This window comes from Aethalodelphis obliquidens, unplaced genomic scaffold (assembly GCF_003676395.1).
Source record: "Aethalodelphis obliquidens isolate GAN/ISIS:26980383/991018 unplaced genomic scaffold, ASM367639v1 scaffold43, whole genome shotgun sequence".
Taxonomy (NCBI): Eukaryota; Metazoa; Chordata; class Mammalia; order Artiodactyla; family Delphinidae; genus Aethalodelphis; species Aethalodelphis obliquidens.
This window is the reverse complement of record NW_020837987.1, coordinates 14403185-14430650: the sequence shown is the minus strand read 5'-3', so window position 1 is coordinate 14430650 and position 27466 is coordinate 14403185. Positions and strand designations below refer to the sequence as shown.

General features: G+C 57.2%; 2 protein-coding genes and 1 long non-coding RNA gene across 5 annotated transcripts in view; 2 read left to right on the top strand and 1 right to left on the bottom strand.

Annotated features, from left to right (window-relative positions):
- The window catches only part of IL4I1 (interleukin 4 induced 1), a 40302-nt gene extending 26497 nt beyond the window's left edge, over positions 1-13805 (top strand). Inside the window, exons 5-10 of the mRNA XM_027080380.1 lie at positions 7951-8189; positions 8878-8990; positions 9603-9804; positions 11868-11936; positions 12275-12411; positions 12857-13805. Of these exons, the coding sequence (XP_026936181.1) occupies positions 7951-8189; positions 8878-8990; positions 9603-9804; positions 11868-11936; positions 12275-12411; positions 12857-13784 (1688 nt within the window). The 3' untranslated portion in view covers positions 13785-13805. The remainder of the gene's footprint in view (positions 1-7950; positions 8190-8877; positions 8991-9602; positions 9805-11867; positions 11937-12274; positions 12412-12856) is intronic.
- A 260-nt stretch (positions 13806-14065) lies between these two features.
- TBC1D17 (TBC1 domain family member 17) lies at positions 14066-27364 on the bottom strand. 2 transcript variants are annotated; one of them, XM_027080280.1, is made up of 17 exons: positions 27181-27364; positions 26640-26738; positions 26359-26433; positions 21775-21898; positions 20787-20994; positions 20190-20301; positions 19928-20086; positions 19434-19562; positions 19254-19357; positions 18640-18734; positions 18067-18183; positions 17872-17972; positions 17694-17793; positions 15792-15889; positions 15509-15625; positions 14877-14963; positions 14066-14795 (listed from the first exon to the last, which is right to left on the bottom strand). In XM_027080280.1, the coding sequence occupies exons 1-17, from the start codon at positions 27199-27201 to the stop codon at positions 14589-14591; spliced, it is 1953 nt and encodes a 650-aa protein (XP_026936081.1). In that variant the 5' UTR covers positions 27202-27364; the 3' UTR covers positions 14066-14588. The 2 variants fall into 2 exon arrangements, with proteins under 2 accessions (XP_026936081.1, XP_026936080.1); XM_027080279.1 differs by having other exon boundaries at positions 14070-14795; positions 20190-20316; positions 27181-27323.
- On the top strand, positions 21078-24724 carry LOC113606204 (uncharacterized). Of its 2 annotated transcripts, XR_003427466.1 has the most exons (3): positions 21078-21724; positions 23428-23554; positions 23675-24724. It is a non-coding gene; the product is annotated as an uncharacterized LOC113606204 (long non-coding RNA). The 2 variants fall into 2 exon arrangements; XR_003427465.1 differs by having other exon boundaries at positions 21081-21724; positions 23428-24724.
- Positions 27365-27466: the final 102 nt, after the last annotated feature.

Genomic DNA, 27466 nt, shown 5'->3' with positions numbered 1-27466 from the left:
GCTGCTGTTAATGTGGATAACTTAGAAGAAGGTTGGGAAAAGAGCAGGTTCCAGATCAAGTGGGATGCCATTTGTCTGAAATTCAGAAGCAAGCAAACCTACATGCACTGCCGAGGCGTGCACACACGGACACACACACATACACGTGTTCACAACGTGGCTTCCTCTGGTGCTGATGGCAGGAGAGGAGCAGGGGGGGAAACCCGTTATAGCTGGGTCATATCTTCCAGTACATGGAAATATCCAGTCATCTGTCACCATCCCCAAGGCGTGTCATCAGCGGCACTCCTCTCCCTGTTACCTGGGGCTGGCCGGAGGGTTCTAGTTGTGCTTCAACAGTGGGCAACAGGTAAAGCTGGGCTGCAGCTTTGTATCGGGTGATTTCCAGATACTGGCCTGACGTTCTCCCTCTGACCCTGGCCCCTGTAGGCGCTAGTGATGCCGAGCGCTCAGATCTTGCTCCTGGTTCAGGGCGTTGGAAGTCTGCCCTCCAGCCTCCCTCAGCCTGTGCCACACTAAGCCGTGTTTTGGCTAAGGAGGGCCCAAGGACACTGGACATGTATGGGCCAGTTTCCCAAAGTCATGATCATGAGTCATTTCCTCAGGCCATCTTGGGCTTCTAAGAACCACTGTCCCATCCCAGCAGAAGCCATGGAAGAGGGAGGGGAACGAGCTAGAGGAGGGAGACCCCGGCAACCCCAGTTGCTTCTCTCCGAAGGCTCCGGCCCCTGCAACAGTGGCCCTTTGTGCCATCTGTGAGCCGTGACTTCATCCGGGACCCGTATCTGACTCCCTCGCCTAAGCTGAGGAGAGATAGGGAGGCCTTGAGTCCCCTTAGAAAGTAGGAAGTAGTGTTTTACCTACATGTATTCATTCAGCATCCATCTTTGGAGCACCTACTACCTACCAGATCCTGATCTAGCATTGGGGTTTCAAAAGTGGAACGACAGGGCTTCCCTGGTGGCGCAGCGGTTGAGAGTCCGCCTGCCGATGCAGGGGACACGGGTTCGTGCCCCGGTCTGGGAGGATCCCACATGCCACGGAGCGGCTGGGCCCGTGAGCCATGGCCGCTGAGCCTGCGTGTCCAGAGCCTGTGCTCCGCAACGGGAGAGGCCACAACAGTGAGAGGCCCGCATACTGCCAAAAAAAAAAAAAAAAGGAACGATAATTCTCTGCGCATGAGGTCACTGGCAGCGGCCACACAATCTCAATAAGAAAAAAAAAATTCCTTGAGCTTGCATTTCCAATGCATATACCTGTTACTTTGCATATTAAACATTAGTGGAGCTTAATTGCTTTCTTATAGTTGTATTTTTTTAAATAAAAACAAATTGAAGTTCTAATATTTTCCTCCCACACCCCAAGGGATCTCGGCACCCCACTTTGAAGAACACAAGCGATTATAATAATTCGACACAACAGCTGTGCCAGAGTGGGGGCTCCCGTGCTTGGGCACCATGGGGGGAATGGCTCCAGTGTCTTCCTGGGGGAGCCAGGGGCGTTCCCAAGATTGCAATAGGGTCAGCAGCTGACTGGGTACCACCCTGCGGATGCTGGCTTCATTGTAATTGCAGTTTCCCTTTCTAGGAAGAAAACAGATGCATTTCCTTGTCAGTCCAGACAAATGGTCTCTCCTTAAGTTCCTCTTCATTAATTAACATGAAGACAAGCGTGGTGGCTAAATTCGCAGTCAGAGGCTTTTAAAGGTGAATCTCTCCCTCAGTAAGCTGTTACGGCATTTCTTCTCCCTGTTTAGGGGTAAGAGTGGCGACTGTGGGGTTATGGTTACGGCTCGCTTTTCATCTCCAAGACACCCTCAAACAACTGCCTCCGTTATGGCCCGGCCCTTTCCCCAGGATGATGCCCCTGCCTCATCTGGCACAGGTGGGGATCAAAGAGTCAGATGTTGGGGCTTCCCTGGTGGCGCAGTGGTTGAGAGTCCACCTGCCGATCCAGGGGACACGGGTTCGTGCCCCAGTCCGGGAAGATCCCACATGCCGTGGAGCGGCTGGGCCGGTGAGCCATGGCCACTGAGCCTGCATGTCCGGAGCCTGTGCTCCGCAACAGGAGAGGCCACAACAGTGAGAGGCCCATGTACCTCAAAAAAAAAAAAAAAAAAAAAGAGTCAGATGTTTGAAACAACCAGAGATTTCCAGAGGTCGAGCAGCCTTGATCTCCAAAGGGAAGTTGAAACAAATGAGTCTCAAGCAGTGGTGTGCTGGTAGCAGTCAGCCCTCCAGGGTCAGGGAAAGCCCTGACCGATAGCATATGCCCATTCCCATGGTGTAAATTCTCCCACTATGGCTGATTTCAAGCCACCAAGATGAAGTCACCAAACACAAATTTGGGAAATTGACACACACTGTGTAGATGCAACTAATTCACCTCAAGAGTATATATGTAATAGTAAAAGATAATCAGATAATTAAGGGATGAATTTTGAGTAAATAAAATTAATTGTAAATATTTTAATAATGGCTCGCAAAGCAAAACCAAAAAAGAGATCCGAAAATTAAATGGTCGGCTCTCGTGAATAGGTGTGAGCCAGCTCCAGCACACCACTGCTCCCAGGGTTTTCAGTCGACCTCAAAATTGCCTTGGTGCTTTAAAAGTCTGCCCTCAGACCAGCAGCTCTCTGCAGAACTTCCCAGGAACAAAATCCCTCACTCTCAGAAGTCAGGTCTGCTTGTGGACACCAGCCAACCCCCAGCCAGACATAACTGTCCTGAGCCGCCCCTGGGCCTCTCCCACAGCCCTCACACACCTTGGCACTGGTCACTTCACACTCCAGAGACCCACCTGGGCGCTACCCACACCTTACCTCCAGACACCATCCTGGTTCAACCCCATGACCTGCTGAGATTTCCCCGAGGCAGAGCCCAGGTGTGCTGCTCTGCTAGGCTCAGGCCTAGCCTGGGGCCATGGGGCCACATCAGACCCCACCCTGGGTTATAAGAACATAGACCCCCAAATCCACTGAACTGAAAGTGACACTTCCTGTCAAAGATACTCAGTATCACTCAGGTGCAGTGTGGGCTCTGTGAATGTTGATTCAAACCAACTGTTAAAAGAAAAAAAAGTTTTGATGGGACTTCTCTGGTGGTCCAGTGGTTGAGACTACGTGCTACCAGTGCAGGGGACACAGGTTCGATCCCTGGTCGGGGAACTAAGATCCTGCATGCCGCATGGCGTGGCCCAAAGAAAAAAAAAACACGTTTTGAGATAATCAGGGAAGTGTAAGCATTGATTTAATATCATTTTTAAATATGATAATGGTATTGGAGTTTTATTTTTGAAAAGGCAAATAAGTTCTTATCTTTTTTAAATTAATTTTTATTGGAGTATAGTTGATTTACAATGTTGTGTTATTTTTCTGCTCTACAGCAAAGTGAATCAGTTTTACATATACATAAATCCACTCTTTTAGATTCTATTCACATATGTCATTACAGAGTACTGAGTTCCCTGGGCCATACAGTAGGTCCTTATTAGTTATCTGTTTTATATATAGCAATGTATATATGTCAGTCCCAAACTCCCAATTTATCCCTCCCACCAAGTTCTGTTCTTTTAGCGCAGAGGTTGGCAAACTGTGACCCCACTTCCCGTTTTTGTAAGTAAAGTTTTACTGGAACACAGCCACACCCATCCATTTACGTGCTGTGACTGCTAGGAGGACAGAGTTGAGTAGGCGAGGTGGAGACCACATGGCCCCAAAAGCCTCAGATGTCTATAGAAAACGTTTGCCAACTTCTGTCTTACAGAAACATCCTCAAGTATTCACCTACAAAAATGATAATATGTCTGGGGTTTGCTGTAAAATAATCAGTGGGGGACGGAGAAAGTGTAAATGAAACAAGATAGGCTATGAGGCGATGAATGCACCTGGCTTCATCATCCTAGTCTGTTTTTATGTATGTTTGAAATTTTCCGTAATAAAAAACTTTCGAGAAGGAGGCATCTGCGCTCCACAGCCTCCCAACTGCTCTGATCCCACACCAGGACCCTGGCATCTCTGGTCTAACAAGGGAATCAGGACAGAGCCAGCACTACTCAGCCCGGTTTCACATATGCCCAACGATGACTTCTGTCCCGGGCTAACCAGAAAGGCCATGGGCGCTGAGAGAGCCCGCCAGAGCCAGCCATGCAGTGAGTGCCCCCCCATCAGAGCCCTGGGGTTCTGGAAACTGGGGAAGGAGGGGCAAGGGGGCTCTGAGGGAAGGGGGCCCCTGTCTAGGGGTCAGGCCAGGGATCAGGGCCTCAAGTAGGTCTGTCCTCTGCCCTCTGCACCCCTCCCCATCCAGGTCTGGACCCCCGACTTCTGTCTGGGGCCCTTGGCATCCCCTGGGTAGGCCCTGCCCTCCTCTGAGACTCGGGGAAAGTTTTAATACTGACCACTCAGGGTCTTTGGACTGACTCAGAGGAAAGAATATATATAAGGCACTAGCCCTGTCCGTTGCCCATCTCTGTGGCCACCATCACTAGTAGCTGCCCTGAGGGGCCACAGAGGGCCCTCCGGGGGGGGCGGCGGGAGCGGGGCCAGGTCTCTGGCTGCTTTGGATGTGACCTAACCCCGTTAGAACTGTCATTGTGGTTCTAGAAGCCAGCCAAATAAGGTAGGGTTTTCTCCCTAGAGACAATTTTTACCTGAAAGGGTTGAAAAAGCCCCAGGTCTTTCCCACCATCTGCCGCCACCCTCAGTTCTCACTGTGTGTCCTGTGTCTCCTACTCACAAGCTTAGGAAACCTAACCTAATCCAAACCACTCTTTGACCCTAATTCATACCCTAATACCGTAAATTCAGCCCTAACACCAATCTCTGATTTTATCAGGAATGAGTCTGGAAGATCCAGTCATTTCTACCAAAGCAACCCCCAAATTACTCATAATCTCTTGACCCCAAAACAACCTTTGGTGTACGGCCTTCCAGCATGTCTCTTCCTGCCAACTGGACTGTGGACCGTATCTGGCCGCTCTTGGGTGTTCCACCCAGCATCAACCAAACCCTAAGCCGGGGCGATTCTGCCTCCCCCTCCTCTGGGAATGGTTGGCGATGTCTAGAGACATTTGTAGCTGTTAAGCCTGGAGGGGCAAGCGCTACTGGCATCTAGTGGGTAGAGGCCAGTGATGCTACTCAACGTCCTACAATGCACAGGACCTTCCTCACAAAAACGGTCCCAACTGCATAGCACCGACACGGAGAGCCCCTACCCGGGCCCCATCCCCGGTCCACGGGCCTGAGCTAACCAAGTGTTAGCCATCCTGGAGCCGGGCTGCTGGGATCAAACACAGGTTCTGCCCCTTAGCTGGTGCCTGATCTGGGCCCCAGTTTTCTCCACTGTAAAATGGGGACAGCTCAACCCACCCTGTCAGAGTTGTCACTGGAGTCAATGAAGTAGAACGTGTAGCGTGTCGGGCACGCGGTACTCAGCAGGACCCACCGTCACCTTGTCAGCATCCAGGAGGCCGAGCAGGCCTTGCCCTCGTAGCCTCCGAGAGTCCTGCTCGCCTCCCCACCTGACTCCTTGCATGGGGTCTCTGGGGTAAGGCTGCACGCCTTCCACAGAGTCCAGGGGGTGAACTGGGGGTGCGCCCGGAGCCGGGGGGACTGTGAACAGAGACCCTGTGCAGGAGAGACCAGGGGGTCAACCCAGGGACCCCAGGAGGGCCCCCCTAGATGCTCTGCGGACCAACACTCCTTGCCCAGACATGCCCTGGGAGCCCCTTGGCTCTGCTGCCTCCATCCCTTTCTGCTTCCATGTTCTTGCTGCTCCCTTTCTCTGTGTGGGACATTGCCATGAGGCCGTAGAGCAGAGGGGCCTCTGGGAAGGGGACGGGGTGGGGGCAGGGACCTGGGATCAGGTGGACTCCCAGCTCTGCTGTTTCCCACTGTGGGACCCCGGGCAAGTGCCTTCCCCGCCGCGGGCCAGGTTCCCCTCCCTCACAAGGTGTGTACGGTCCTGACGCGATGGCACGCCAACCCTCCACGTCATTGCGAATAAAGCAGGCGGGGTCTGCGATGGGAAGGCCTGCCAGCTCTGAGGCCTGTGCAAGTCCTGGGGTCCGCCCCTGCCCAGCCCTGGCCACCTCTGAGCCTCAGATTCCTCCTCTGCCCAGGGCAGAGCTCTGAGCACAGGCCACCTCAGAGAGCGGCAACCCTCTCGCTGCTGGTTTTTGCTGACTCGCGCCCTTGGCTTTCTCTCAGTGTCCAGCTCACTGATTTTGTTTCCTTCTTGGCCACCGCCTTCCCACCCACATCAGATGTTTTCTGACTCACTGTTATGCACCCCCTCCACCCCCGTACCTCCATCAAACCACATCCCTCTTTGATTTTCTGTTTGGATTTTCCCAACTGGTTGCTGCAGAGCACCTGCCGCCCTCTGGCTTTCCTTCTTACCACTCGCCTGGTGCTCTCTCCTCCAACCCCCAGAAAAATCCCCAAGATTGCCTCTGCCCACCCCCTTCAAGGGACCCACCATAGGTCCCCTTGGCTGAAGTCCCGAAGCCATGAGCCCCGCAGGGGCTCCTTGGAGCCGGGTCACCCTGTTCCCACTGCCTGCCCCTCGCCCCTGAGGAGAAAAGGGCCCACGGACAGTGGGTGGCGATGGCCAAAGCCAGGGAGAGAGACAGAAGCACTCGACGCTTTCTCCGAGGTGCCCCCCGCCGAAGCCCTAGCCTGAGCCGAGCGTCACAGTGGTTCTCAGCGCAGGGAGGACGGGCTCCTTGTGCAGGGCTGGGGTTGAGGGGGCCTTCACTGAATCCCTCTAGCACCCCCCGCGGCGGCAGCAGCTGGCATTTCCTAAGAAGCAGCTTCTAGTACTGACCCGGCTGCTGTTCCCAGGGCCCCGACCTGGATTCACTGCCTACTCCCACCAGCACAGGAGCGGCCCCCACCTTGACAGATGACACCGGAGCCAAAGAGAGGGGAAGGCCTGCTCCAAGTCCCCCCTGGCAGGTGCCAGACTCAGGACCCAGGCAGGCTGGCCCAGAGCTCGTGCCACCGACCACGAGCTGCTGCCTGTGAGTCCCCTGCTGTGCCCGTTTCACTGAGCTCAGAGCGGCCATGTGGCGGGGGCCAGCAAGGGCCCTCCAGAGCACAGGGACGGCTGACACAGAGAAGGACTCAGAGGCTGTCGCAGGACACACGCAGTCCCAAGGCCAGAGGCCGCCTCTCCCCCTGCTCTGAGAATGAAAGAGGCAGAGAGGGCAGAGAAGAGGGCAGACACAGGGGCCCTGCGATCAGATCAGGGGGACCAAGGGCTCGGGCAGGCCAGACTGATTTGCTTCCTCCCAACCCCTTCCCCCGCTGCCGCGCCCCCTCCAGCCTCAACTAGACTCTGAGCATCTGACCCGCCCCCAAGGAAAGGAGTTTCATTTCCCACAGCTCGATTTCCCAAGAGGGAGGGGAGGGCGGGGTTCGGCTCAGTTTAAGGGCCGAGACGGGGGACTCGGCAGACAGGCGGAGGGGACAGAGGAGAGAGGAGGTGCTAATGCCTGCGGAGGCCGAGGTAGCGAGGAGGCTGCAGAGAGACTGGGCCCCACAGAAACAGACGGGGAGACAGGGCTGAGCAGGGCAGATAAGGGAGAAACAGGGAGACCCAGAGGAGGTGAGAAAAAGGCGGGACAGAGAAGAGAGACAGGAGAGGAGGGCAGACAGGTGAGCAGAGACCAGGAGCCGGCTAGCCCGGGAACAGGGGACACACACGTGTAGAGAGACCAGGGCCATAGTGGGGAGGGCTGAGGTGGGCGCGGGGCAGCCCACAGTGGGCCAGGCTGGGGGGGACACAGGCTCCTGTCACAGTGGCCCTGCTTCCCCTCCAACCCAGACAACATCTCCCCCAGAGAGACATGGACTCCTTGGGTAAGTAAGCAGCGGAGGGAGCAGAAGCCGCTTTTCTCTCCCCACATACCCGCTGAGCTGCCCGCTGACCCTGTCCTTCTTCCCCCCAGCCTGGCGCCTCCTCGCCCTGGTCCCCATCCTCCTCAGCCTGGCGGCCTCCCTGGACTGGCAAACTGCCCAGAGCCGCGACCCCTTCGAGAAATGTATGCGAGACCCCGACTATGAGCAGCTGCTCAGAGTCCTGACCTTGGGCCTCAATCGGACCTCAAAGCCCCAGAGGGTGACTGTGGTTGGTGCAGGCGTGGCTGGGTTGTTGGCCGCCAAGGTGCTCAGCGATGCTGGACACAAGGTGAGAAGTGCTGCTTGCTGTCTACCTTGAGTCTTTCCTGCTGCGGCTGGGAGTCCTGGGTACAGGGACCTGGCCACGTCGCTGTTGAGGGGTGGGGGTGATGGGAGGCGGAGAGAGGGAGCTATGCTTTCCTTGTGGTCAGGGGAGCGAGGCCTGGAACCCTCTGCTCTAACATGAAACCCAGAGGGAACATGTGTCTGTGCTGAGGGCTTTGACTTTCCCTGCCCCACTCTCATCCTGGAGGAAAGTCCCTTGAAACCTCTTCCAACTTCCTGGGGGGAATTTGTGTTGGTGGAGATGGAAACTCCGCACAAGGGGGAGTGCCCCCTGAAGTCTAACCACTGTCCCTCCCACTGAAATCCAAGAATGAGTATGGGCCAGGCCAGTGGCTTCAGTACACAGAAGAAATCTCCCCACTCCCTGAGCTGGGAAGTCCCTCTGAAATCTGGCCAGCGGCCTTCCTGCTGCAGTCTGGAAATTGTCACATTGTACATGTTCACTATGACTTTCCGTTCTCCCACCAGCCCCTCCCACCTCCCCATAAAAAAAAAGATCCTTCTTTCATCTCCATCCGTGCTGCTGTGGGGATGGAAGATTGGGTGGGTGTGGGGTGGGGGCTGCGACAGGGTGGAGATGGGGAGTCAGTGGGAGGAGCTAAAGCACCTGCTTGCTGCCCATCGTCCCTCAGGTCACCATCCTGGAGGCAGACAACAGGATCGGGGGCCGAATCTTCACCTACCGGGACCGGAAGACCGGCTGGATTGGGGAGCTGGGAGCCATGCGCATGCCCAGCTCACACAGGTGGGGCCTGACCTGGGGGCCAGGCAGGCGCAGGGCCACCCCAGCCCCTACCTCTGAGCCCAGTCTCAACCAGATTCCCAACTCAATCACTGCTCCAGTGCCAGCACGAACCTCAACTCTGACCCCAAACCTGGCGCCCCAGTAAAGTCAGGCCTAGACCCAACCTCCAGCTCTGTCCTTTTCCTGACTGACACTTCCGGGCCTCCCGGCTCCAGCCCCACCACTGAACCCCTGAAGTGCTCAGGCCACTGCGTCCAGCCCTTCCAGACCCCCAGCTCTATCTTCCCCGACCCTGGTCCTTTCCCCATCCCCAGCTCCCACCCCCATCCAACACAGCTCTGTCCCCATTCCTACTTGATCCCCAGTGAAAGCCACCTCCCCCTCCAAACCCAGTCCTGAAGTGCGCCGCCCTCAGCCTTCCAGCCTTGTTCCCCTTTCATTCCTGTCCCTGGCACTGAGGAACCCCAGTCTAGCCCGGCTCCAGCCTCATGCCCAGCCCCAAGCCCCGTCCCCAGCTGCCCCACCCACCCCCTTCCTTTCTCCAAGCCCCACTGGGGAGAGGGGCCCTCACCTCCCCCGCCCGACCCTCACCAGCGGCTCCCACTCCCTCAGGATCCTCCATGCGCTCTGCAAGAGCCTGGGACTCAATCTGACCAAATTCACCCAGTACGACGAGAACACGTGGACGGAGGTGCATGAGGTGAAGCTGCGGAACTACGTGGTGGAGAAGATGCCTGAGAAGCTGGGCTACAAGCTGCATCCCAAGGAGAAGGGCCACTCGCCCGAAGAAATCTACCAGATGGCTCTCAACAGGGTAGGCGCGTCCGCGAGCCCTGCAGCCCTGTCCCCCTGCCCCTGTCCTCCACGCTGTGGTGTCCCATGCCCTTTCCTCCTCCTGGCCTAGCTTTCCTTTTCCCATTCCTTCCGGTTTCCCATCACTGGCTCTTCCATCTTTAGTTTCCCCATAAGGCCTGATGATCCCCATCTCCCATCCCCTTCTCACTCACACACTGGCCAGAACAACCTCACCTTTCTACACCTTTGGGGTTTTTTGTTTGTTTTGGTTTTTTTTAGGCTGCGTCATTCGGCCCATGGGATGTGGGATCTTAGTTCCCCGACTAGGGATTGAATCCATGACCCCTGCATTGGGAGCTCAGAGTCTTAACCACTGGACCGCCAGGGAAGTCCCTCTACACCTTTGGTTTAAACTATGATCTGTGGGCTTGTTTTCCAAGTCTATCTCCTGAGACCCAGACCTATGTCTGTCTCCCCCTGGCCATCCCCCAGGACCCTCCAGCTCCCACTGAGCTCGGCGGCAGCTTCCCTGAACCCACTCGGATTCCTGGGTTCCCCATCTCACAACAGTGCCATCATCACCACCCCCAGTCACGAAGCAGAGCTCCAGGGGCCATCCTCGCTTCCTGCCTTCCCTGTCAGGCCCCAGCTCCATCCGTCCTGCCCTCAACTGCCTCACACTGTTCCTACCTCTCTGTCCCCCCAGCTCCAGCCCCAGCTCAGGCCTGGACCTCTCCCTGCATCCTCACCCTGGCCCACCCTGCTCACAGCCCCCTGTGCTCCGTAGCACCTCAGCCTCAGTTTGAAGCCCTGAGCAGTCTGGTCTCTCCCACTCCTTTAGCCCCATCTTCTCTCCAAGAAATTTTTATTGCCCACCCCAAACTCTCATGGTGGCCCAAACACCTTCAGCTCTGTACTCCTTTGTTTGCACTATGCTTGTCCACCGTCCCACACCCATGCCACTGACCCTGCCTGGAAGGCCTTTTCCTTTTCCCACCCAGGGAACCCTTTTCATCCCTCAAGAACCAGCTCCAGTGTCCCCTCCTCCAGGCAGCCTTCCCTGATGCCCTCAGGGAGGAGCCAGCCTAAGCCTCCTATGGGAGCTCCTAATTGTCCATCTCCTCTCGTGGACCAGGGTGGGCACTTAGTCCAGGCCATTTCTGTGCCCTGGCAGTGCCCAGTTTAAGGAGCCTAGGGAAATGTGAGGGGAAGGGTGAGTGAGTGAGTGAGTGAGTGAGTGAGTGAAGGGACACCTCCTTTGGGGAGTTCCCTGGCCACAAGAGAGAAGCCAGGTGGACAAAGGAGAGTGCTGAAAACAGAGGGCAGCGAGGCTTCCGGGAGGGGATGAGGCTTGAACAAAGTGGTGAATGATGACCAGTTGGGTGCCCGGCAAAGATGAGGGGGGTGAGCAAGTGCAGGGGCGTGGAGGTGGGGGAGACCCGAGGGTGGTCTGAGCACTGGACACTGTGCTGCAGACCTGAAGCTGCCCTAAAAGATGGTGACCGAGGGGCTGGCAGGGGCCTTGAACGGCAGGCTGAGGGCTGGAACTCTGCAGCTCCAGGCACTGGGGAGCCACAGAGGCTGTGGGCAGGCGAGGCGCCGGGAACAAACCCCCGTGAGCAGTCATGCCCTGTCAGGGCTGATGGGTGGGTGGCAGAAGGGACTCCACTTCCGTCTGCGCCCACAACGATCCAGGCGACAGATAATTACCGTCCATAAGGACACAGCGCTGACTGAGACAAATAATTACTGTCCATAAGGACACAGCACATGGAGCGCACAGTCTGGGACAGAGGCAGACAAAATAACACCCAAGCAGGATGAGTGTGACATTGTCCGGTGGACCGAACGCCCGGGGAATGAGGGGTAGCAATGACTCAGGAGGACTTCCCAGGGTGGTGACATAGTTGCGGTGGAGGGCAAGGCTGAGGGCCGAGCACGGGCAACATCCTGGCAGCTTGAACAAGAGAGGTAAATGGCTGGCCGTGGGCAGGAGCAGGAAGAGAAGCCAGGTTTGGACCCCAGGTGGGGCCTCCCCGGTCCTGTCCCCACAGCTCAGCGCCACTGCTTGTCCCTCCACAGGCCATCGAAGATCTCAGGACACTGGGCTGCAGAAAGGCAATGATGAAGTTTGAAAGGCACACGCTCCTGGTGAGTGAGGGCCTCAGTGTCGCTGTCTGAGAAACGACGACAAGGAGGGTGTCCATGGGGCCTTGGGCGGGGAGTCAGAAGGCAGGAAACTGGGACCCCGGGCCTGCCACCTCCTCCCTGCCTGACGGGGCTGGACACGCCCCTCTTGGGGCTTCGGTTTCCCTCATCTGTCCCAAGGTGGGGGCGGCCGTATCGCTGAGGTCCAGGGAACCGCACTAAGCACGGCTGTGTCACTGAACTAAGAGGCTCCGCAGGGAGCGGCCCCGTGGGAGGGGGTACGGAGCCGGCAGGTGCAGCCTGCCTGGGCCCTGACCTGGGTGGGCCACGCCATCCCCCAGGAATACCTCCTCGGGGAGGGGAACCTGAGCCAGCCTGCCGTTCGGCTCCTGGGAGACGTGATGTCCAAGGACGGCTTCTTCTATCTCAACTTCGCCGAGGCCCTGCGGGCTCACAGCTGCCTCAGCGACCGGCTCCGGTGAGGCGGCGGGCTGGACAGACGCCGGGGGCGGGGGGGGGGGGGGGGGGGGGGGGGGGGGGGGGGGGGGGGGGGGGGGGAGGGGGGGGGGGGGGGGGGGGGGGGGGGGCGCGGCCTGTAGATATGGGGGCAGGGGCCCAGGGGGCGGAGAGAGGCGCGCTGGGTCCCGCCACACTCGCCCCCGCATCCCGGTTCCTCCAGGGGAAGAAAGGTACCTGGCGAGTGGCGTGGCCCTGAGGGGACGAGGCGGGGTTCCCGGGTCACACCGCTCAGCTCCCGGGCCTCGGGGGGCCATCGGGGACTGACGAGGGCGGGGTAGATGAAGGGGTGGGATTAGAGGCAAGCGGCAAGTGAGAACTGGAGCGGGGAGTGGGGAGTGTATGGGGAGGGGCCGCTGCGGGAGATGCAGGGCCCGAGAGCCCGTCACGCACCCGCCCCGCCGCAGGTACAGCCGTATCGCGGGCGGCTGGGACCTGTTGCCGCGCGCGCTGCTGAGCTCGCTGTCGGGGCCTGTGCTGCTGCACACGCCCGTCGTGGCGATTAAGCAGGGGACGCACGAGGTGAGCGTGTACTTCGAGCCCTCGCGCCGGGCCCGGAATCAGAAGTCCTTGACGGCCGACGTGGTGCTGCTGACGGTGAGCGGGCCCGCGCTGCAGCGCATCACCTTCACGCCGCCGCTGACGCTCAAGTGGCAGGAGGCAGTGCGCGCGCTGCATTACATGCCGGCCACCAAGGTGTTCCTGAGCTTCCGCCGGCCCTTCTGGCACGACGAGCATATCGAAGGCGGCCACTCGAACACCGACCGACCGTCGCGCGTGATATTCTATCCGCCGCCTGGCGAGGGCGCGCTGCTGCTCGCCTCGTACACGTGGTCGGACGCGGCTGCCACGTTCGCTGGCCTGAGCCTGTCCGAAGCCCTGCGCTTGGCGCTCGACGACGTGGCGGCGCTTCACGGGCCCATCGTGTACCGGCTCTGGGACGGCAGCGGCATCGTCAAGCGCTGGGCGGAGGACCCGCACAGCCAGGGCGGCTTCGTGGTGCAGCCCCCGATGCTCTGGCGAACCGACAAGGACGAGGATCAGGAGTACGATTGGGCGGTCCCCCACGGCCGCATTTACTTCGCCGGCGAGCACACGGCCTACCCGCACGGCTGGGTGGAGACGGCCGTCAAGTCGGCACTGCGGGCCGCGGTCTTGATCAACGGCCGGACCAGCAGCTGGAACGACCCCCGGACCATCAACAGCATGGGGCATGTGCACGTGGCGCCCGCCCACCACCACCCGCGCAGCCTCGAAAGGGGGCGGGGCACCCACTCTCCAGCCTTACATGCCGTCACCGCTCCGCACACGACCCAAAAGAGGACCCAATATTAAAGTATTTTTGGAAACAGCAGTGTGGTCCCGCCCCCTCCCTGGCTCAGTCGCTTCCCCAATTTGCAGGAGCAAAACCATTAGCCCTCGCGGTAGAAGGGGCTGCGCCTATCCTGGAGCCCCAGAAGCTGTCCTACTTCTTCCTGGGCTGCGGGCTCCGTTTGGGGGAGTAGGAGGTACAGGATGGACACTGCTTTGCGCCACCGGTAAACGTTAATCACAGTGCCCCACAACGGCTGTCACGACACAGTGGGAACCTTAAGCAAGTAACAAAAAGCCCAGCCGACACTGGGTTAAACACGAGTTTATTTTTCTCATAACAAGAAGCTGGTAAGTAGGGCCCCAGAGGGAGCAGCCCCGCAGGCCCTTCCATCTCAGTTATGTCCGGGATGTGCCCCTGCACCCCATCCTCACTCCTCCAAAAGCCCCAGACTCAAGCAGGTAAGGGAGCCCTGCCTCCACAAACCGCCACCACTCACCCGCAAGGGGCCTCGTCTTAGGCCTCACTGGCCGGGTCAGGGTCACAGTGGTCAGACATCGACTCTGCAGAGTGGTCAGAGAGACCACGAGTCACCACCCCCTCTCGATCCAGAGCCAAGCCGGTGTGGTGGCCTCCCCGCTCCACCTACTCGAGGCCAACCAGATAGGAAAGTGTCAGTTTCAAGAAACCAGCTAAGAGAAGGGAGGCCTGGTGGAGAGCCCCGCCCCTCTTTGCGCCTCCCCTCCCCAGCCTCCGGGAGGGGCGGGGTCGTGGGGGGGAGCTGGATAAAGTGTCTGGTGCTGAGCAGGCCGCCTCGCCCAGCACGGTTAAGAGTCCGCACATTCCTCCTCCTCCTCCTCCTCCGGCAGGATTTCCAGGCTGCTGTCAGGCTGCGGGACTGTGTCCACGGGGGGCGGCGGAGCCGGTGGGGCGCGGGTGGGCGACAGCGGCAGTGGGGAGGCAGGTGGCGATGGGCTCTGGGGCTCTGCGGGGGGCGCCAGGCCTAGGATCTCCTGCACGTTGTGGGGCAGCTCCTGGCGGGTTGGCGGGTAGGGAGCGAGAAGTCAGAGGTTTGCTGGGGGTTGGGGGGCTATCGGGAGGGGTCAGGGACTCACCCGGCAGGCGGTCAGCTGCCGGTAGAGGGCCTCGGCCCGCGTCAGCACGTCCTCCACGCTCAGCTTCATGGTCAGCTCGTTGATGTGCTGCGGGCGGGGGTGGGTCAGGCCTGCCTGCCTGCAAGCACCCAGCCACCACCGCCCCAGCACCTACTCTGTGCCTCGTGCTGGGGTACAACTGAGGGAAGACAGACCGGGCTGGCCCTCTTGGGGCTCACAGTGGAGCTGGGGGATCAGGAGAGGTCATGTTCTCTCCGGCTGCTTGCCAGGTGCAGCATTCAGGGAAGGAAAAGGGCACCGAGCCCCACCGCCACGGCCCCGCCCCACGTTAATGCACTGGGGCAGGGGCAGGTGGCCCACTCATGCATGGGCCACATGCTCTGTGAGGACACTGCAGGGAGCCAGGGATAATGGGGTAGGAGACAGACAGACCCCGTCTCCTGGCCACCGTGCTCACAGCTTAGCCAATCGTACTTTCCACAATCCTATTTTGAGTACCTACTACCGAAAGGTACTGTGGCACAGGGGCAGGGCCAGCCTCCACGGAGTTCACACCCAGATGATGTGTCTTCTCCACACAGGTCAGGATGGGCAGGGGGAGGGAGGGGACTGGGAGGGAGCCACGGTCTCACCTTGAGGATCTCATTGGACCCGAAGCCTGAAAGCATGAGGGTGTCCCGCTCCATGTCCAGGATGGCGCAGGCCACCAGCAGGTGCAGATTGGGGCCAGGGAGCCCCGTCCACAGCACCTAGCAGTGCCCAGGGGAGGGGTCACTGCAAAGCCTCTGCCTCAGGTCCCACCCAGGTCTGCCCCACGCCCTGCCCACCTCCCACCAACCTCCCTGCCCCATCCACTGGTAGTACAGCCAATCCATTTCTCCTTCTCGGCCCTCCCACCCCAACTGGCTGGCTCACCTCCCACAGCCGAAGGACATCCGGGAAGGGGAATTCCCTCTTGAACCAGATGAGCAGCCACCGGAAGCAGAAGCAGAGAGAGCCAGAGTCCTGGGAGTCTAGGGGAGGACAGCGGTGGGAGAGGCGGCACTCAGCTGAGAGCAAGCTCAAAATCAACTCCAATCCTGCTCTAATTCACAGGGCGCCCGGTGGTCGGACTGGACTCTAAGAAGTCACCCTGGCTGTAAGAACCCGCACGAGTCTACGCAAGTGAAGGGACAGCTTCAGAGCGGGGACAGGGACGCTCAGCGCCAGCAGGAACCTTCCCATCCTGCCTTCCGGGCTCCAGATAAGGTGAGCTAGCCCCGTGGTCTCCGCTCTCATGTGGAAGGGAGGCAGTAAGACCAGTCCACTCAGGGAAAAAATCTATTCAACATCCAAAGCTGGGGGAGGTGTGAGGAAACTGGCCCTCGTGTACACTGCTAGCAAAAACGTAAGCTGGTGGAACTTTCTGGGAAAGCAGTGATGAAGACAAATTGTTTCAAAAGATGTAAAAATGTGTACTTCACTGGATACAATATCACTTCTTGGAATTTAACCTAAAAAAATAATCCACGAATATAGATTCATCACGGTAAAAAACTACAAATGACCTAAAAGTCCAGCAGGTCAGGTTAAATCTGTTTTTATACATCATTAAGATGGACAGAACACCATGTAGTCGATAAGACTGATGATGTAGGGCTTCCCTGGTGGCTCAGTGGTTGGGAACCTGCCTGCCAATGCAGGGGACACGCAAGGGGACACGGGTTCAAGCCCTGGTCCAGAAAGATCCCACATGCCGCGGAACAACTAAGCCCGTGCGCCACAACTACTGAGCCTGCACTCTAGAGCCCACATGCCACAACTACTGAGCCTGTGTGCCACAACTACTGAAGCCCACGCACCTAGAGCCCGTGCTCTGCAATAGAAGCCACCGCAATGAGAAGCCCGCGCACCACAATGAAGAGTAGCCCCCAGGGGCTTCCCTGGTGGCGCAGTGGTTGAGAATCTGCCTGCCAGTGCAGGGGACACAGGTTCGAGCCCTGGTCTGGGAAGATCCCACATGCCGCGGAGCAACTGGACCCGTGAGCCACAGCTACTGAGCCTGCGCGTCTGGAGCCTGGGCTCCGCAACAAGAGAGGCCGTGACAGTGAGAGGCTGCACACCACGATGAGTGGCCCCCGCTTGCCGCAACTACAGAAAGCTCTCGCACAGAAACGAAGACCCCACACAGCCAAAAAATAAATCAATTAATTTAAAAAAAACTGTTAAAAAAAAAGAGTAGCCCCCATTCGCCACAACTAGAGAAAGCCCGCGCACAGCAACGAAGACCCAACACAGCCAAAAATTAAAAAATAAATAAATTATCTTATCATCATCTGCATTCAAAAAAATAGTACGAGCAACAGCAACTTTAACTTTCTTTTCTTTACGTGAATTCCCTGCATTTTTTATATTGAACAAGCAATGCAGTCAAATTTAAAAGCCGAAATGCAGCAGTCCCCGCCCCAGCAGCCCAGAGAACCAGTTTCCAATCCAGGCTCAGGGGTGACTGGAGATGAGAGCTGGTTGGAGATGAGGAGTGTGAGGAGCTGCGCCCAGGTCCTTCGTCTGAAAAGCCTGACGGCACACGAAGGAGCCACCTCAGCAGGCAGCGGGGGCGCGTTTGGCAGGGGTAGGGGGCCCACGTCTGCATTCGTTGAGGTTTTGCTCCAAACCACAGTCCTGCTTTTACGTATCAATTCTGGGTTCTGTGGGGATGTTTCTCTTGCTTGCACCACGTCCAAACATCCTGGACATTGTCTGTGGCCACTCCCAGAGACTCTGCAGCAAGGTGTGTGGGCCCACCATCATCCCCTGCCTACCCGCCGAGACACGTACCCAGGAAGTCGCAGAGCGGAGGGTCCAGCACCCTCAAGAGGAGCAGGAGTTGCCCAAGTTGCCGCTTCATCGTCTCCTGACTCTCCTCAAAGTTCCCATGCTGTGGGAGGGAGGGCCACGTGAGGAGCCAGACCCCAGCTTTTGAGGGGGCCTGTCTCCCAGCCCTGCCGAGCCTCACCACGAGCTCCATGAAGCCACAGAAACACCAGAAGGCATCCACCTCGTTCTGAGTGACGTAGAGGATCGGGGAGAGAAGGTCACTCATGCCCTGGACGTAGCCTGTGGGGACATGGGGTCAGGGCCCAGCCGAGGCCTGCAGCGCGCTCCCCCTGCAAGGCCAGCCCCCAGCAACTGCCCCCGGGCTGTGCCGCACCGAGGTCAAAGTGGTACATGCAGTAGGTAAGGAGGATGTCGTTCAGCAGGCCCAGCCCCGGGTTCTCGGGGCCCTCGTAGAACTTGTTGTTCCTATCGGTGCGGCTCACATCTCTCTCTGTGGGGACAGGGGGCAAAGCGCAAAGGCGTGAAAGGTGAGCCCTGTCCCTGCCGGCCAGCTGCTAGCACACCTAGGCAGGTGTGGGTCATCCAGAGACCATCTTGAACGCTCTCACGTGAGGTACTGTGCTTCACGCTCACCAGCTCGCCACACCCTCCCAGTAGCTGACAGTTACTAAACCATCAACAGATGGGGAGACTGCGGCCCAGGGAGGTAGGATCACTTGCCAAGATCTCACAGTGAGTAGGTGGTAGATTTGAACCCACGGAGCCTGGCTCCCCTCCCGTGCTCCCCCATCCCCAACCCCAGGGCCACTCACCCCTGCTCACACCCGTCTCACTCCCCTCCATCCCTACAGATGGCCTTGCTCCTGCTCTTAGGGAGACAGGGGGCTCCCTCGGGCCCCTCCCAGCTGTTTCTGGTCTCACCATCCCACCCTTGCCCCCCACCAACCAATGAGGCTGCGGTATCCGTGCAGCAGTGAGTTCCTCCGCTCCTGCTCCGGGCTCACAGATTTCCACTGCAGCTTCATTCGGAAATACTCGTCCCTGAGGGGAGCGGAGGAGTGAGATGTAGGGACACCCCCCGCCGCCTCATCCTACAGGGCTCAGCCTAGCTCACCGCCCCTGTGCTTCCCCTTCCCCACATCTCTCATGACACACAACACCCTTGGGGGGTTTTTTTGTTGTTGTTCAAAGTCTGTCACCCCCATTGGACAGAGAGCAGCAGGGGCAGAACCGGGACACACGGCAGAGGCACAAGATATACCAGGAACGACGAGAGGTGGCCCCATGGGGTTAGGAAGCCCGCTGCAAAGCGGTGACCACTGAAACGGCACGGCGCCAGAATGAAAACGGCATTGGGGATGGGCTCTGGGCCCTACAGGGGCAGGGCCTGGCCCACTGCCTCTGTCCCCGCTGTGCTCAGGTTGACGGCCCGTCTGTGCACGCGTAGCGCGCCGGTGCCGGGCCGCCCACTGGGATATGCTGTTGATCAAAAACCTCCAGTCGACTCAGGAGGCCAGAGGCTGCAGCGCAGCAGGGCAGGAGCCACGGCGTCTCACTCACGTTTTCTTGCGCACGTGGGCCTTGTGCTCCTCGGCTGAGCCCTCCCAGCTCAGGTACCCGAGGAGGAACTTCCAGGCCTCGCGTCGCAGGCTGGGGCTCAGACCCTGGAGGGCAGAGGGCAGTTCAGACGGGCCTCCCCTTGGCTGCCCGCCGACCCTGCCCACCCACTCGGCTCCTCACCCCTGAGAAGATGCGGGCTTTCAGCTCAGGGACCTGCTGCAGGCGGCCCTCGGGGCCCATGCGGCGGGCCCACTCCTCCTCCGTGACCGGAGGCGCCCGCTCCACAGCCGGCCTCGGCCCTAGCTCCACCTGGGGGACACAGGACGAGTGAGCCCAGGGCCTCAGCCCAACAGCGTTCCCCAGCCCACCGTGGGCCACTCTGAATCAGCTCAGAGCCCTTCTAAGTTGCACGGACGGACAGAACGTCTGGGGCAGGAAGCATCTCCTTGGCTGGGTCAGTGAAAAAGTCACCCCCCAAGTCAGGAAAGCCCCCCCAGTAATAGTAGGCACCAGGTGCACAGGCTACAAGCACCTTCCAGCAAGTCACTCATGAAACCCGATGAGGGCGATGCTGTTATCATCCCCATCTCACTGGGGAAACAGAGGCCCAGGGAAATGCAGTCCCATGCCCACGGTGACTGCCAAAGAGCAGCAGCGTCCACCCTGATACTCACACAGGAAATGACCTCAAACCCGGGCTCGGGTTCGTCATCGGGGGCTGGAGGCAGGTCAGGGGAGGCCCCCTCCTGGTGCGGCTGCAGGGCTCCGCGGAAGAAGTTGGTCACACGGGAGAAGCTGCTGAAGGTGGTGGAGTAGGGGTCCTGGAAGAAGCGCTGGGGACAGGGCCGAGGGGTGGTCACCGTCCACCCTCCCTGCCTGGCCTTCACGGCCCGCCCTTCCCTGCCCACACCGGCCAGCCTGGCGCTGGGGACTCACAGACACCACGTTGGAGCTGTCCTGGTCAAACAGCTGGAGGTGGTGGAAGGAGTTGGAGAGGGCCGAGGAGTCATGGGGGAAGACAAGGTAGAGGCGGGAGTCCTGCGGGGAGCTGCGGGCAGGGCATCTGGGTGACACACAGGCAGGGTGCCCGCTTTTTCCTTTTTTTCTCAGTGTCCCGACTGCCCATGGGGAATCCCTCATCTCAGGCCTGAGACCCCAGCTGGACCCCAGGGATGGCACAGGCCCCAGGGCTGGTCAACGAGGGCCTTCCACCTCCCTGGCCAGGGTGACTGCCTCAGGGATAGGCCAACGAGAAGCAGCCCCAAGATGCTGCTGGAATGTGGGAAAGAGGTGCTTTCTACCCACCGGGGCCCCCAGAGAATGACAGCAAACTCAGAAAGAAAAAGAGCAACTCTTTCTGCACTCTGGGACCCGGGTCCCGCCTGATGTCAAACTGCCCTTTGATGTTGCAGTTACACGAGCCACTCAAGTCTCTTTTTCCTGCCTTTAAATCAGTCTGGGTTGTATTACTTTCACAGCCCTGAGAGAGTCAGGCTGCATCCCTGGAGGGGTGGGGCCTGGGACAAGGCTCACCTGGCCAACAGTAGGTAACGGCTGAGGACACGGAGCAGGGCGCGGGTGCCCCCGCGGTGGAAGTGCAGGGCGGGCAGGGAGCCTCCGGCCTGCGTAACCAGAACCAGGTATGCCCAGCTGAGGCCCGGCTTGGAACGGCGGATGGACTTGAGCTCCCCCAGACTCACGGAGAAGGCCCAGGAGCCCCGGGGGGAGCTGGGCTCTGCACCTAGGGGGACAGCAGCATCGGGAGCAGGTGGGGGTCGGGAGGCGGGGGCGTGTGGAGCCAGAGGCGGCTCAGGCATCTCCTGAGAGCCCACTGCGAGCCAGCCCCAGGCCCTCTGGGAAAGGAAACCAGTAAAACTGGAGGGGAGCCTGGGGGATGCGTGCCTGCCCCCAAATCTCCCCAGGCTCCCCATGTCTGTCCCCTGCCCCCCCCCAACCCTGCCTGTCTCACCTCCAACCCTCTCTTCACTCTAGACCTCTCAAGCCACAGCAAAAAGGCTGTGGTTTCCTAAACACACCCAGTGCCCCACACCTCTGGCCTTACCCCCGCTGCTCTCTCTGCGGGGAGAGAAAACTCTCAAGCATCCTTCAGAGCTAGGCTGTGGCACCACCCGTTCCTGGAAGACTCCTCTGCCCCCTACGGGGTTAGATACCTCCTCTGGTGCCCCCAGCACCCTGTGCGACTCCAGGATGGCCCGAATTACCCTGTCACCCTGCAACCATCACCGCCACAGCCTGGAAATTCCATGGGCAGGACTTACGTGGAGGTGCCCACAGCCAATCAGGGAGCCCGGCCTGATGAGCAAGGCTGCAAACCTCAGGGACGCTGGCCACGCTGGACCTGGGCTGGGGACCGCCCTGCACCCCCCACCCACTCACCTGGGACTGGAGGCCACTGTGGGTGGCCATCTTGACTGTGGGCAGCACAGCCCATGGAGCCATGACCACTGAGGGTAAGTCGTGTCTCCGCCTGCCCCCACCCAGGGGCAACAGTTTAGTCTACCTCTCGTGGGCTCTGAGTGGCGGTGCCGTGGCCGCACGGTGCTGATGACGGCCCAGTCGGGTTCATAGCCGGGGTCAAAGGTTGGTTCCTCCTCAGAGGTGCAGGAGTCTCCCCCACTGGTGTCCTTGGGGGAAGACAGGAAAAGAGACTGAGGGACTGTGGATTCAGAGTTTCCAGATCTGAGCCTCGAGGCCACCCTGGGAGGTAGCCCCATTGAACAAAGAGGGAAACTGAGGCACAAAGAGGGCACAGCACTTGCTCTCAGGGTCGGTCACCCAATGCAGCCAGGGAATGGGCCAGGATTTGAAGCCAAGTCTCACGGTGGCTCTAACCAAAACATCCCCACATAAAAAGCAGACAGCTAGGCAGGGGTTGGGGTGCTTTGCAGTCAGACTGCCAGAGGTCGCTGTGCTTAAAATAAGTAGGTAGGAGTTACTAGAGTAACTCAAATCAGGACCACAATCAGATACGACTTCACACCCACTAGAATGGCTAGAATAAAAAAAGACAGGCAATAGCAAGTGTTGGTGAGAATGTGGAGAAACTGGAACCTCTTACACTGCTGGTAGGATTGTAAGATGGTGCAGCCACTGTAGAAAACAGTCTGGCAGGTCCTCAAAAGGTTAAACGTGGAATTACCATATGACCCAGCAATTCTGCTCCTAGGTATACACCCCAGAGAAATAAACATGAACACCCACGCAAAGACCTACACATGAACGTTCACAGCAGCATATTCGTGACTGCCAAGAAGTGGAAACAACCCACTGTCCATCGAACTGATGAATTAATAAAATGGGTAGATCCATACGATAGAATTTTATTCAGCAATAAAAAGGAAGGACGTTTCAATAGATGTTACAATATGGATGAACCTTGAAAGCAACCTAAATAAAAAAAGCCAGTCACGAAGAACCACATAGAGTATGATTCCATTTATATGAAATATCCAGAAAAGGCAAATTTATAGAGACAGAAAGCAGGTTAGTGGTTGCCAGGAGCTGGAGGAGGGGAGTACAGGTACAGGGTTTCTTTCGGGGATGATGAAATGTTCCGGAATTACACGGTGGTGATGGTTGCAAACGTGTGTGAATACTAAAAACCACTGAATTATGCACTTTGACAATTTTAAGTTTTCATAAAGCTTGAATTTTTTTGAGTCTGATGGTAAATGAATTCTATCTGAATAAAAGAAAAAAATAGGTGGCTCGTATTTTGTTATGAAAGTAACATGAAGTGCCCAGCATGGGGCCAGCTGGTGGCTGCTTTTATTGACATGAGCTCAGGGGCCTGTTGGGCAGATTCAGGGAAACCATGCAGAGCAGGGCCATGCTGAGGGTCAGAGTGCAGTAAAAGCCATGCTGGCCATGAGCCGTGGAGGAGGGCAGGGAGGGGACAAAATGTGTGAGGATTGCAGCAACTGGGAGAGAATTCACAGCTCGTGTGTCTTCCTCTATGGGAATGGCTAGAAAGGTAAAACATTTCCCAGGCTCCCCTGAAGTTGCGTTCCAGGCACAAGAGCCTACCAATCAGATGCACTCAGATCTACAAAGTGGAAATTGGATAAGGGCAACTTCCTGCCACTCTGGCTGGTGTTTGGCTGACAAGGAAAAAGGAGGAGTCTCATCTCTGTCTTCATCTTCCTGCACACAGAGCGGTAACTGGGGCAGCAGTGGGGCCGATTAGCAGCTCTGATGGTAGTATTCTCGAACTTGACAACTCCAATGACAGTCCCATTCCCTACAGCCCTGCCCTCACTGGATCGCAGCTCCCCTGGCAGGTCAGTTCTGCAGTGTCAGTCCTATTCCTCTAGCTTCTGTAAAAATTCTGTAAGCCTCCACGTCTCTGCATTTAACCCCTTGCTGCTTAAAGTAACTGGAGTGTTTTGTGACTCTTGCAGTAAAACCCTGCATGATTAGAAGGACTCAGACTGTGGGGTATCTGCTGGATATTCCAGACTGACAAGCCACTCCCACAACAGAAGCTGAAATATCCCAATATCCACTTTCCCAGCCTTCCCTGCATTTCTGAATGGCCTAGGGACCCAACTCTGGCCAGTGGAAGCTGAGGGTACATCCGCGGGGAGTCTGAAGAAGGGAATTCCTGATAAAAAGGCACCTACAGGAGTGAACACCCTATTCAGGTTAGCCTCTATGTGCTGTCAAGGGAGGACATGGTGTTTGGAACTGTGGCAGCCAACCAGGGCCATGAAAAGAAGACCAAGGAATGGCAGGGACACCTGTCCACAAGCTGCCAAACCAGCCCCTGGCAAAGCCATCTGTGCCCTCCCTGTTTTGTGACATGAAGAATTTGATAATTTTGCCAGTGTTTACACAAAATAATGATAATTAGTGTGTTGTCTGTCAAATGTTTGCAGCTCTCCACCCCTCGGGCATACAGTAGGATTACAGCTCATTGAACTCTACTGGCTGAGTGGAGACATGCAACTCGTTCTGGCCAAACGGCTGGGATATACCACTTCCAAGATGGACTGTTTAACTGCCAGGGAAAAACTTCTAGAGATCTCTTTCCCTCTGCCACAAGGAATGAGACCTTTAAGATGCTGGCTGCTCTAGCAGCATGCTTCCTTGAGTAATCATGATGAGCAGAGCTCTTTTGCCAACCTGAGATACACATGTAGAGTGAAAAAAAACAGTTAAAAAGGCTGGAGCTCCAGCAGCCCTTCTGGACCAGAAGGCAGCCTTAAGAACAGATGCCACATGTTGAGGATTACAGAGCAATGTTGGAAGGAAGCTGAGTCATTGATAACATATGAACCTATACTGCTGACTTCTGGGCTTTGTAAAAAGAGAGAAATGAGCTGTTATCTTGTTTAGGTCGCTGGTATTCCTGTTTCTATTACATACAACCAAATGCAACTCCTAACTGACGCAAAGCTTTCTGGAAAACCTCTTGTTTTTACTGATAAAAAGGACAGATATGATTGGTACCCTGCTGGCCCCTTTTTCCTGCCTTAAAAGGCAGATGCAATGGCTGCAGCTGAAGTGGTCATTTAAACACCACTAGAGCAAGCACAGTAGGTTCTCAGCAATCCAAGCCTTGATGTCACTAGCCAAGGACAGCAGCCTCATACCATTTGGAGTCTTGTGAGGTGAAAGAAACAAACTTGTTTGCTCACTGTGTTGTCAGCTCAGTTTTGTGTTCCTTGGAGCTGAATGTATCCTGAATTTATATGTGTCCTTCCCATTGATGCCTGTCTCAGTGGGTTTCTGTTATTTGAAAATAAGAGCGCCAAAGAGGACAGCAATGTTCTTAAGAAAGGCACTCAGACTGCCTGTGAGGTTGGTGAAAATGCAAAATCCTGGTTGCTGCTACTTCAACTTCCATAGGGGAGGCTCTGGAATCTCCGTTTGAAACCCCATGGCCCCAGCTGAGGCTTCATCCTCTCTTCCTGGCCCGTCACACTGGCCTCCTCCCCGACCTCCCAGCCCCCAATCTCCCTCCATTTGGTCCTTCCATCCATCTCCCACATGATCCCACAGATGGGGCTTCCCATACCCATACCTTTCCCCTCCCAAGGCTAACCTTGGCCCCCAGGACAGGGTCCAAGCTTCTCAGCCTGGCATTTCAGGCCCAACTATCTTTCCAGCAAAACCCTCTACAGAGATATCCCACGTTCCGTTCTGCCCTGAAACAGCCTTCTTCCTCCTGTCCCTGAAATATATTGTTTTTTGGGGTTTTTTTTTGGCCGTGCTGTGTGGCATGTGGGATCTCAGTTCCCCAACCAGGGATTGAACCCATGCCCCATGCAGTAGAAGCGCAGAGTCTTAACCACTAGACCACCAGAGAAGTCCCCGCTGAAATATATTCTTGCCTGCTTCTCATCTCTAGAGTCCTAGCCCAAATGTCTGCTCCCCAGAAGGAGACGTGCTCTGGAGTCAGTATGTGTGGGTTCAAATCCAAGTTCCAATACTTCCTAGCTTTTCTGACCTCAGGAGAGGATGAGAGGATGAGGTTTCCTCTCATCGTGCCTCAATTTCTCAAAAACAGAATGAGGGGTGAGGGAGGACTTAGGCAGTGTCTGGGTTGGATTCATCTCTGGGTCCCAGCACCATCCAGCACAAGGGCCTGACAAGGACACATCTGGAAATGAGAAGGGCGAGGTGTTGTACCCGGGGAAGGAAGGAATCCTGGCGAAGTGGATGAGTAGCCTCTGTCAGGTCTTGTTCCCTCTCTGGACACGATGGCAAGACTGCCCAAGAAAAAATGCCACACTCTGTCAAGTCCTTATGGGCTGAGAGCCCGTGGAACCTGAATCCACAGGCTGAGTTGTCCTCTTGCACCCTGGCAGAGCTCTCCCAAGAAGCAAAGGGGGTGAGGAGGCAGGCAGCTACCCCCATGGCCACAAATCTCATAGTGTCTACTTTCTTTCCATGAATGGGCATCTTCAGCCCCATTTCACAGAGGAGACAAAAGTGAGTGACAGAGAGAACTTAGGTCCCAACCAGGACCACACATGCTCCTAGGGTAGGTCTGTAATTGTATTCAAGTCCTTCAAATGCTTTCCACTGCCCCGACCTAGAAAAAAAGTAAGTGGAGAAAGGGGAAGCAAAGGTAGCCTACCTTCTTGGAGAAGATGATTTGGGTGGAATCTCCAGCCTCCTCTACAGGAGCCCAGTGCAGGAGGACGTCATTGTCCTAAGGGAAAAAAGGAGGGGTTGGGAGTGCTTCCCTCCAAACTCCCCAAACCATATTTCCAAACTTCCTCCCAGTTCTGGACCCTCAGCCTTAGAAAGCCACCTCTCCTTCTTAACCTCCCGTTGCTGACCTCCACACTATACTCCTACAGACGCCGCCTCCCTCCCGCTCTAGGCCTGCCCGAGCCCTGCTCTCTCCCGGCCTACCTTCTCCACAACACGGATGACGCCGGCGATGAGGGAGTCCGGGTCTTGGTGCTTCTTGGCACTGGTGTGCAGGTACACGCCTCCTTTCTCAAATACCACCTAGGAACGGGAACCATTGAGGGGCGGGGCCCAAGCGTGGGAAGACCCTCAGGGGGCGGGGCTCAAAAGAGAGCCAATGGGAGCAGACCCGGGGGAAGCGCTATTCACCTTGGGGGCGGGGCCCAGGGTACGTTTACCTAGAGGATGGGGCCCGGAGTGAAGCCTGTATAGCGCCAGGCTTCTCTGGCACTCCGGAGGATGGGGAGGGGAGAAAGGGGGAGTGCATTCCAAACTGGGTGAGCCGCAGGGGGCGGGGCTAAACGATATGGGTCTCCCTAGGGCAGTGGAAGGAAGGGTGACAGCGTGTTTATTAAGGGAATGGTGTGCTTGTTAAGGAGGTGCTGGGCTCCCAGAGTCCCTGCAAGTCCTGAGAAAGAAGCAGACCACCGGAGGGCGGCGTTTCGCATAGACGGAAGCGAAAGAACGCGTCTTCAGTGCTTACCCTGTAACCGGCGCCCTCCATAGCCGCGGCCGAGACCTCACTGCCCCGGCTCCCTCCTTTTCCGGGTCAGCGTGCTGTCACATCCGGATAGGAGACTCCCCTCAAGCCCAGACAGTGGTGGCGTCCCCATCTGTTCTAGAATAAGAATGGGTGTAACCATTTTTCAGAATGGGGTGGTTAAACTTGAACCACGAGGTATCAAGTCACGTCACAGACGCTAAAGGTGGAGCGGCCAGTGCGCAGGCGCAGCAAAACAGTCCTAACGTAGAAGTAAACAAGGGGGCGG